Source organism: Magnolia sinica, chromosome 17 (assembly GCF_029962835.1).
Source record: "Magnolia sinica isolate HGM2019 chromosome 17, MsV1, whole genome shotgun sequence".
NCBI lineage: Eukaryota > Viridiplantae > Streptophyta > Magnoliopsida > Magnoliales > Magnoliaceae > Magnolia > Magnolia sinica.
The window spans coordinates 62,105,525-62,116,971 of record NC_080589.1 but is presented as its reverse complement, the minus strand read 5'-3'; the positions used below and the strand labels follow the sequence as shown (position 1 = coordinate 62,116,971).

Sequence of the window (11,447 nt, the reverse complement as noted above, 5' to 3'; positions counted from 1 at the left end):
AGATTATAGCAATGAAAGAAAACCCAGATATCGCTAATTTGCATATCTACCAGAAATATAGCTTGAGCAGAACTTAAAATCTCCATGCCCAATGCTTGGGGACGTAAAGCAAGTAAAGCCTGACAAAGAATGGAAAAAGAGGGAGTGAAAAAGAGACAGTGCAATGACAACCCATGGCATTTCCAGTAGATAATTTATGCTAATAAACACCTTCAACCCAGCAAGTAAGCCCACACAAGCATTAGTGGTATTGGCTACATGCCACAGCTGCTTCTTTCCAGCTTTCAAACTCTGATCAATCATTCCAAGAAGCACAAGGTTTGCACTACTATCCTGGAATATAACACCAAGTTACAGTCAGAAATGTTCAGACATGCATCCAATCTCAGCAACTAAACTCCATACACTAACAAACAGGAGCCTTCACTTTCGGTGTCTACCTGAGTAGCAAAAATGGTGCCAAAGCACAAGAGCATCTGATTGACCAACGTTTTGCTTATGGTCTCCGGCTTCATCACGAAATGAAGAACATTAACACTGAGGTTAACCAAATAGATATATATATATATATATATAAGTAAAACATGCGAGAAGCCTAGAAAAAAATGTTAACATTTAAAGGTAAAATCTTCATATTTAAACAATGATAAATTATAGCTCAGAGTAAATTTGATGGAAGTATATTTGAACAATGTCAAAAGCCCACAAGCATATTGAGATGCTGTAACCTGCTACAAAATTATGTAATAAATAAAATGAGAAAAAAAAAAAAAAAAAAAACCCTTCTATGGTATTGATTTCTTCGTCCCTGCATCGAATGACATGTACTCTTATTAGAAAAGCCAAAGTCACTGTGTTTCAATGAATAACCAATAAGACATACTGGGCCTGAAATTGCATGTTTGCCTTAACATGCTGCAACGGGATCCGTGTCTCAAGTTCTATTCTCTATCTATCCCTGAATACCACTGTCATCTCATGTCGTCACTTCAGCTCATGTCGTCACTTCATCTACATAGCTTTGTCATCTTATGTCGCTTCAAGTTCTGGTTGGTCAGTTTGACAAGGAATGCAATGAACATAACGTTGGATGATCATTATCATAGCTTTGTCACAACTGTTTGGGCTTGCTTTCTAAATCTTGTTCCACCAATCGTTCATACATAAGGCCTTATCTTCCCTAAGTTAACAGAACTTCATACATAAGGCCTTATCTTCCCTTTTACATCTTTCTCTCATCCTCTTTCCGCCCTTAAACTCTGATCAAGGGTCCTCTCTTTACCCGAGGCATATCCTGTTTTTGGTGCACATGATGAACCATCTCATCCTGCTCTCTGTCATTTATTTCATATTGGATCTATTCCAACACTGCTTTGATGGCCTCATTCTTATTTCTATTCTTCCCACTCTTACCACACATCCATCTCAACATTCTCAGCTCTACAAAACCTAATCTTCCCACACATCCATGTCAACATTCTCATCTCTGAAACACTTAAATCTTCCTGCACATCCATCCCAATTTTCTCATCTCTGCAACACTCAACCTCTGCTAATGTTACCTATTAATTGCTCAACACTAGACCTCAGAATTATAGCCGCTCGCGTTATAAAATGTTCCCTCAAGTCTCATAGGCATGTAGCATTCGCACAACACTCTTGAAGCAAATATCCACTTCATCGACTCAGCTCTAGTTTTATGGGTAGCAACCTCATTGCGATCACCACCCTTCCATGTAAAATAGGCGAAGCAATGAGACAAATTTCTTTGAGGAGTTTGACGTCGGATGTACCAACAGACATTTCGATGCTTACTTTGGTATGAGCTTCTATGTCAATCTGAACTCTTGAAGTAGCTCTTTGCAGTGTCTCTGACCACGAAACAAGGCCCGAGCTAATGCCTTTATCCCTTTGTTCCTCCTTTCATCAAACTAAAAGACACTTGAATATATTAAGCATGGGCAACCAGATGAACCCATTTCCGTAGCAACCCATCATAGAATAATATGCATCCCTGGATGATTCCACTGCACTTGGTATTTGTCCCTTTTTTCATTTTGAGTCTTCCTATTCTCCGTATGATGTAACTTTGAATTGGTTTAGTGAATTCTGAAGCATTAGTCTGAATTCAAACTTCAAATTAAAGACCCCTAACCCCAGATCGGAAAAAACTGAAAATTCCAAACTTGAACTGACTTCAAAACCAGTGTTCGAATTATCTCCGATATTATCTTTATCTCCAGCTCAGTGATACCGATAACACTAGTAGCGATACCGATAACACGTAGTATCGGAAATTCTAGGTATTAGCAATGTATCGCCAACGTATCAATATTGCTAACGTAATCGTCAATATTTTCAACTATGTAAATTCTAGGTGTCCCTTGTACTACCAATGCATCAATATCACCAATGTATCACCAATATTTTCAACTATGTAAATTTTAGGTAATGCTTGTATCATAAGTGTATCAACAATATTTCAATAATATCGCCAACGAATTAATATAATCAAAATTTTGTTTATTAGAAAAAAAAAAAAATCAATTTTTTTTTCATGGGCACATGGTTGTATGTAGTGTTCAATTTGTCATTGATAATACTGATAATATCTCGATATTATCGATATCGCAACATGCGCGATATTGATTTGAGACCACAATCTTCCGTTTCCTTTCCAATTGTTGATGATTTCTAGATGAAATATCATGTGTTGTTGACATTTTGCAACGCCGATGGATGTTTGGATGGGGGTTGGATGGTTAAATAGGCTGGATGGGATGGTTGGACTGATTTCTTACAACAAGACATGCTTTTCAAGCCCTCATTAAATGAAAACATTCATGTATGCATTCTTTTTGCAATTTTTTATTTCTAAATATGCAAATATGTACATTTTAACGTCTCCTAAAGTTTTACTGAAAATTCCATCGTTTTTCCCATGTTTCCCTGCATTTCCGGTTATCAGCGATATCGACATTGTTTCTGTATCCCTGGGCAGCGAAACTTGTAGTGATACTGATACTTCGAACACTGATCAACACTGTCAATACCCTAAAGAATGAACCAGTGAAATCAAAACTTTCTGCGATTCACAATCAGGGGGTGGGGGGGGAGGAATCCTAGTTGAGAATCTGAAATTTACTAGATTTAGAGAAAAGCTAAAGGGATTTGACACATGGTTGGGTATCAACACCGCTCAAATTTGAGCACTCATTGAGCAGACTTGAGTTCTGAGTTCTAACCTAGCTCGTTGGACGAGGAGAATAACTGGAGGCCAGGACATATGGTGATGGTGTGAGATTTCGTTTGCTTTCATAGTGCTGGGGCTGCGTGAGATGAAGATGAAATGCACGTTTTTGAAATGGTCCAATTAGGTTTGCATGTTAGAGGTAGGTTCGACAGGACATGGATGAAAAAATTTTGGGGGATAAAGAGATAGATAGGCAGAGGATAGAAGAAAGAATTAAAGCAAGTAAAAGTAGTATTCATTCCCTAATTAAATCTGGGTCACTTAACTACGGGTACAGGTAATGACTACAACAAGGGTCAGGTATGAAGGATCTCCTAGGTCCAAAAATCTATGGATAATGATTGGTACAATTCCAAGTGTAATCATCTGGAAACATTCCCCTAACAATATCACAAGTTGGATAACTTGGCTTTGTAGCCAAAATGGTACAATTCGCTATAAATAGTAAACAATAATACGTTCAAAGTTCAAAACCCCAGTTGATCTGGAGCTCAAGTATCAAGAAAGGAGGAATGGGGTATCACTTATCCTAATCTTATTTGAGAATACAAGTATGCAACTCAGATGCTCTCTAAAATTTGAAGGTTCTCGATGCCACAGAACAAATAATCCTTGGAATATTTCTGAGGCAATATCTCAGAAGAGTGGGATATAGGGCTTCTTCATTAATGGTGGTAAAAGAGTCCTACATCAAAGTGTCTAGCATGCACAGCATTACCGTGGCTTTCCTGAGGGTTCTACTAAATTGAGTCAAAAACTAACTGGAGCAGTGTAAGGTGTATCTGTAGGATGATTAAGATAGTCCTCTGGTGAACAAGTAATAAGGCAGTGAAATCCATTATAGAATATCACCTGCTTCCATAATCAACAAGACCTGCCTACGTTACTAACAGTCAATATAAAAGTCCACAGTTTAAATAAAAGATGCAAGGTATTCTGTACAGAAAAAGATATTTTTCTCTGTTTCTCCATAAGTTGTTGCAGAAGTACAGAACTGATCATTTCATATTCCAAATCACAAATAAACATAGAAGTGTGGCTATAAAATATCCAGTGCAATGCCAGAAAAGATAAATGAAGGAACAATGATCCACTGATGGAATTTCCTTACAGTATCTGTCAGCAAAAGACTGTTACTACCTGAGGAAAACTAGAAAGTTCCATATCCCATACACAAGGCATAATTCCATCTTTGCCACCTTCAAAAGCTCGAAGTTCATCCTCAAACCAATCCCTACATATTGGCAATCAATAGCAACTAAAAGAGATCACTTTCAAGAAAATAATACTAGTAAATTTACCTGTAGACTGTTTGGCATACTCTTGCATTAGTTCATTAGAAGTCAACCAGCAAAGTTCTGCATATAGGCTAAAACAACAATCTAACAGGCAACTCAGATTGAATGCAATATTACAGAAGATAAAGTCACCTTCCAGGGATCCAAGGACCCAAGCATGCATCCCTCTTGTCTAATAACAACCTCAAACATGAGCTTTCTTCACACCCAGAAGGATCCCTAATTGTTCGCAGAACATATATATATATGACATGAAAGAAATCAATTAGAATAAAATCTTTGAAGCATTATCTTAAGCAAGCAGATGATGCTTCTTTAAAACCAAAGGTTCCAATTCTTACAATATATATATATATATATATATATATATATCCCAAACACAAGAAAACAATATAAATAAACGCAGCAACTAATTCACCTGAATGGAGTGGTGCAGATCTTGATAATCTGAGGATGGTCACTTTTGTATGCCATTGGATCAGGAAGAGATTGGTAAGCTGTTAATGTTCTGATGATGAACAGGTCCATTGAAGACTTTAAGTTTTGCAGCTGTTTGTCTGCTAGCGACGAAATATAGGATAAAGCCCTGCATACCATCACAGGTTAATGTTTGAAATAATTATAAAACAGAAATCCAGACCAAGATGAAAAGGGAAAGAAAACAGAAAAAATAAAGAAAAGGAAGACATTTTGCTTCTAACACATAAACGATCTTACCCACTAAGGTAGACCAGAACAGGTTGAAGCAAGATCCCAGTATTGATAATTGTTACAGTTGATGAAACAAAGCTTCTGATAAATGCTGTCAGGGCTTCAATTGCAGCAGACCACACACTACAACGAGAGGAAATGCTCAAGTCAGATGGTATGCCGGGATGCATGATTAGAATATATCAGCATATATTAATTCAGCCACACTCAAAGGGAATGGCATACAATAGTATTTTTGAAGGAAATTCAATTAGCATTGGTGATAAATGTATTTGATGCATACACCACAAGGCTTGTCAAGTACACAGAGGCAAGTCATAATCACAAGGCACACCATTGCATTAGCATTTTCAAAGCTACCCTCCTTGTGAAGGGTTTTCCCTCCATTTCTCCTTGTGAACTTCTAAATCATAAACCACCGGGGTACATATGGGATGTTCATGAAAATCAAATTTCCATAGGATTATGAAGAAATCAGATTCGTCAGAATTCTCTTTGCGGACTTCTCTGTTGATGCTAATTGTAAACAGCCTCTTCATCGGCTTGACTTCAAGAACGCTTTCTTCAACCCTGATCAATCATCAGAAGGAACTGTATACAGCCTTGTCACCTAAGGTTTGTCATCACGGGATGAGAAAAAAAAAAAAAAAAAATTTGCCCATTAAAAAGGACTACTTATTTTTTAAACCATAAAGCACATGCATGGTCCGACAAATTCGGTACCAACATTTCTCAGTTTCAGTTCAGCAAAATACGTAGCAACACTTTGTTTTCATCAAAAAAGAGTCATGCTACTATCAATATTCTGATAGTACATTTTGACGATATCATTCTTGCTAGGGACAATTGTGATGAAATTTGAAATTGCATCATATCTGAGATTTATCTTTGACATTAAAGATCTAGGACCCTTCAAGACTTTCTTGGAATTGAAGTTGCAAGGTCAAAGCAAGGATTTTTTAACCCAAAGGAAGTATGTTCTTGATTTTCTTACAGTATGTACCCTTTTTATTTTATTTTTTTGTCTGAAGATTCAGTATATACCATGTTAGGTGCGCGACCATCAGAATCTACCATTGAAATCAATCATCTTCACCATGATCAGTGATCTGAAGTTCTTAGTTTGTCACTAACTTATCAGCATAACTTGACCAAATATCGTATATGTGGTCAATGTGGTTTGTCAGCTAATGGATGCTCCATGCTCTCATCATCTTCAGGTTGTCTATCATATATCTAATGTCTGCTCCAGGAAAAGGATTGTTATATTCTAACACCTAAGCTTGGTAGGTATTGTGATGCTGATTGAGCTGGATCAAGTAATGACAGAAGATCTATCGATGGTTACTGTACATTTGGGTGGGAAACTCGGTGACATGGAAGAGCAAGAAACAAAGTGTTCTTACTTGTCCATTAGCAAAAAGAATATCAAGCAATGGCAAAGGCTACATGTGAGCTCATGTGGCTTAAATCTCTCCAGCTGGAAAAGAGGATCTCATGCTAATATTCATACTCCTCTTCATTGTGATAACAGGGCAACCATTCTCATGCAAATAATTTTGTCTTCCATGAGAGAAGGAAGCATATTGAAGTTGCCTACCATTTCATATGAGGGAAGATAAATTCAAAAATCAATTGCGCCCATTGTCCAATTAAACGCCATTCATCCTCGTATTTGCAATACCTTGGGCAACATAGGTAAGTGTGATATCTTTGCACAGCTTGAGGGGGAGGGTGAGAGAATGTTCATGTCATACTTCATTTTTGTACTCCTGTAGTACATTGTGCCATCAGTGCTATTTCTTTAGGGTTAAAGAGGATCTAGATAAGATGCTTAAGAGAGGATGGGAAATGACCCTCTTTTCTTTCTACAGCTTTTTCTTTCTCCTCCTCCTCTTCTTCTTCTCTTCATTACTTGTCTCATCATTCTACCATGGAATTGAAGATAGACAAATCTAGTTCTCAAGAATCTTGCATCCAAAACAGCCTCAAGAGATCAAAATGACTATGGATTATCATTTATTGACACTCTTCTTACCACCCGAGTTAAAATTCCTAAATCAGTAAATGTACTCTACTTATTTGGATAAAACATAATTAAATAGGATCTACAACACAGTCAACACTAGTTATCTCCTTAGAGGGAATGACTGAGATAAAATATGGCAATCAAGAAACATAAACGCCCAAATTTCATCAGAAATGAAACATTTTCCAATGGACAAGTGCAAAAGGAGACTTAGATAAATATAAAAGCCAAGTAGCCAACAAACATAGACGCCTTGAATTTCACAAGAAACAACATTTTCTATTAGAGATATCCAAAAAATAAGATATAACTAAATGTCGCAAGAGTGGAGGAGAAAAAGGGATGTCGCAAATGGCAGTGCATCAAGGAATTCCACCAGCAGTTTCAACCGTAGTCGAAAGGGGGAAAAGGGATCTGGAGGTCTGGTAGGAGTGGAAGGAGGAGAAGATGAAGCAAACGAAGCTGAAAGGAGAGGGTAGATGATAGTGGGTGGGAAAAAATCAACATACGAGAAGGAAGCAGGCAAGAAGAAGGATTCGCTTCAATTTCCGACCCTCTATCCTGGATTCCCGGACGGATAGCTTCCAATTAACTTCCCGAGGGTCTTTACCATGGCGGGAGCAGCAATGGAGGTAGTTCTTCCCCGAGATCATCTCACTGCAGTGTATCAGGAACTCGGCATTCGTAGTATTGGGATCATTACACGTATTGTTAGCTAGGGATACAAAAACATGTATCGATATTGCATCGCTGACAGTGTTTGAAGTGTTGGGATCGGCACTACAAATTTCGCTGGCCGGGGATACAGAAACAATATTGAAATTGTTGATAATATCACCAATTTCCAAAAATGCAGGGATAAATGGGAAAACGATGGAATTTTTCAAAGAAACTTCAGGAGATACTAATATAAACATATTTGTATATTTAGGAATTTAAAAAAAAAAAAAAAAAATTTAATTGCAAAAAGAATGCATACATAAATAAGTTTCCATTTAACAAGGCTTAAAAGCATGTGATATCATAAGAAATCAATCCAATAGTAACACAACAATCTTTTAAATCTCATTAAACCAATTAACAAGCAAACAAACATGCATAATGTATTCATACATTATCATCCAGCATAAATAAGCATATAAAAAAATACACATGCATGATGATCCAACCATCCAACCATCTATCCATCCATCCCATTCAACATTCCATTCATCCCACCCATCCATCCATCCCATTCAATCATCCAAACATCCATACACCCATATATCCATCCATCACATCTATCGATCCAACCATCCAACCATCCCATCCAAACATTTTTTTAATAAGCAAATTTTTGGCGATATCGATATCGCTACACAGGCGATATAAGCAACACCTGGAATTTACACAGTAAAAAATATTGGCAATATTGATGCATTGGGGATACAAGTGACACCTGGAATATACAATCGAAAATATTCGTGACACGTTAGCAATATCAATAAATCGGTCATAATTGGCGATATATCATCGATACCTGGAATTTCTCATACTACCAGTGTTATCGGTATCGCAACCACTGTTATCAGTATAGCCAGCCTGGAGATACGGGTAACATTGGGAATCTTATCGTAATATTGAGGATACTCTAAACAATGATCAATATTAACACTACACACAACCATGTGACCATAAAAAATTTTGAAATGGAAATTTTTTTTAATAAATAAATTTTGACCAATATTGATACATTGGCGATATTATTGAAATATCACCGATGCCGTGGCAATACAATGACACCTAGAATTTACACGATCGAAAATATTGGTAATATCGATACATTGGTGATACAAGCAACACCTAGAATTTACACAATCCAAAATATTGGCAATACATCGCTGATACCTGGAATTTCTAAGATTGACAATGTTGTCTGTATTGCTACTAATGTTGTCAGTATCGCCGAGCTAGAGATACGGATAACATCAGGGACATTTTGATAATATCAGGATACTCCGAACAAAGCTTACAGCATACGAGATTGTTTCTAGACAGAGCTAGACAACGTTAAAAAGATATGGGCTAACCATGGTGTGTTGGGGGTTATTTCAACGTGGTCAAATTCAGCCACAAGAAATACAAGCAATGTCATATCACTCAAAGTATGTCAAGTTTCGCATATTGGGTGACCCAGCATGACCTAGTGGATCTTCCCATGGAAGGGGCTAACTTTGTTTGGTCTAACAGCCAAGAAATGCTATTTTATCATCGTTGGACAGATTTTTTGTTGCTACAAAGTGGATCGATAAGTTTCCAATGATCAATCAGCATAGTATGACAAGGATTGCGTCTGATCACTAGCCCATTGTTCTTGATGTGCCCATGGTTAATTGGAATCAATGGTTTTGAGTAGTTGGTTTTTAATTGGTGGAATTCGCTTTCTGTCAATGGTTACCAGCTTCAGGACTTGCAGCTAACTTAAGCTCTTAAAAGATAAGATTAATTTATGGAAAAAAACGAAAGTGCTTGGAGATCGGGAGGCGGAATTTGATAAAATTCTGAAAGATATACATAACTTAGATATTTTAGAGGAAGTTGGTTGCTTATCGTTGGAAGACAGAGATAAGAGGGCAGCATTATCTTTAAGTTATGCGAACCGGTCTAAAGAAGAGAAAATTAGATGACGACAAAGATCCTAGGCACTGTGGCTTAAAGAGGGAGACAAAATACTCGCTTCTCTCATGGCATGGGTAGAGCCCGGGCCTGCGAAAATAAATCCCCAATTTGGTTGTGGATGGAGTGTGGTCTTTAAATAAGAATCAAATTTGTGATGATATAGTTCATTTCTACAGAAATTTGCTTTCTAGTGAACAATGGGAAAAACTACGCTTAGATAATTTAGAGTTTCAAAATTGCTCAAGTGAGTATGCATTATCACTTGAAGCGTTGCTATCGGAAGAAGAGGTCAAAGATGCTTTAGACTCGATGTGTGGAGATAAAAATCCCAGGCCCTAAGGATTTCTTATGCACGTTTTTCATAAATTTTAGCACTTAATTAAAAAAGACAAGATGGATTTTACTTTGGAATTTTATGAGAGAAGTCACCTCTCAAGAGAGCTAGGGGCCACTTTTGTTGTTCTTAATCCGAAAGCTAAAGAGGTAAGCAGTTAAAAGATTTCAGACCAATTAGTTTGATAGGTGGGGGCATATAAGATTTTGGCCAAGGTGTTTGTGTCAAATTTTAGGAAGTTTTTTCCAAGGTTATGATGGAGGATGATGGAAACTATCCTAGGATGCAAGATGAGAGATCAATTTCACATTAATTTCAGCAATCAACATGTAAAATCAAGCAGATCCTCATAATAGATTCAAAATTTCATATTTATAATATGAAGATCCTACGTTTTCACATACACGGTGTACGAAAATATAAAATAGTTCAAGAGTGGCCTAGTTGGAAGTAAGGACTTCCAATCTAGCATAGGCACGTTTCACACTCAAGGGAATGACTAGTGGGTTTTATGATTAGGCTTAGGAATGGGAAAATCTGAAATATGGAGAATTAGAGTTTATGGGAATTGAGGATTTTGGAATTAAGGTTTTTAGAAATTGGAAAAAATAGGAAATTGAATATCTAGGGTTTAGAAGGTTGTAATAGAAGGGGAAAGAGGAAGACAAGAGAAGAAGAAAATACCTTTCGAAGAAGAGGAAGAGGAAGTATGGACCTTAGAATCCACCACCAAACAAACTTCTACCCTTCCACAATTTAATTGGAAGGGAGGGTTTTTTTCAAAAAAAAAAAAAAAAAAAACCATAGAAAATAAGGATGAAAATTCTTTCACATAATAGAGTTTTTCTCTTTTTTCTTTCTTCTCAATTACACCACTAAGATTGGAACTCCACTCCCCTTGTGGTTTTATAATTAAAAAATTCGGAATTAAAATTCAGCATAATTATAACGATGCCACTCACTTAAGTAAAGTGGCTCATTATCCAAAATAAAAAAACTAAAACATTTATTATCAATCTCAACCATCAAATAAATCCTAAAAATAACAAAAAACATAAAGAAAGCAAGATCAGGGTCAAGGGGCCCGGATCAAGAAGATCTGGTGGCCCGATGGCCTGATCGACAAGATCCAACGGTCGGATCGACATGAAATAGAAATCCTAT

General features: G+C 36.9%; 1 protein-coding gene across 1 annotated transcript in view; it reads right to left on the bottom strand.

The window, feature by feature from the left end:
* LOC131230258 (protein SWEETIE) overlaps positions 1-11,447 on the bottom strand; it is a 135,261-nt gene that overhangs the window by 72,973 nt on the left and 50,841 nt on the right. Inside the window, exons 15-21 of the mRNA XM_058226088.1 lie at positions 5,269-5,385; positions 4,970-5,137; positions 4,684-4,770; positions 4,394-4,487; positions 441-509; positions 211-333; positions 51-119 (exon numbers count right to left, since the gene is read on the bottom strand). Of these exons, the coding sequence (XP_058082071.1) occupies positions 51-119; positions 211-333; positions 441-509; positions 4,394-4,487; positions 4,684-4,770; positions 4,970-5,137; positions 5,269-5,385 (727 nt within the window). The remainder of the gene's footprint in view (positions 1-50; positions 120-210; positions 334-440; positions 510-4,393; positions 4,488-4,683; positions 4,771-4,969; positions 5,138-5,268; positions 5,386-11,447) is intronic.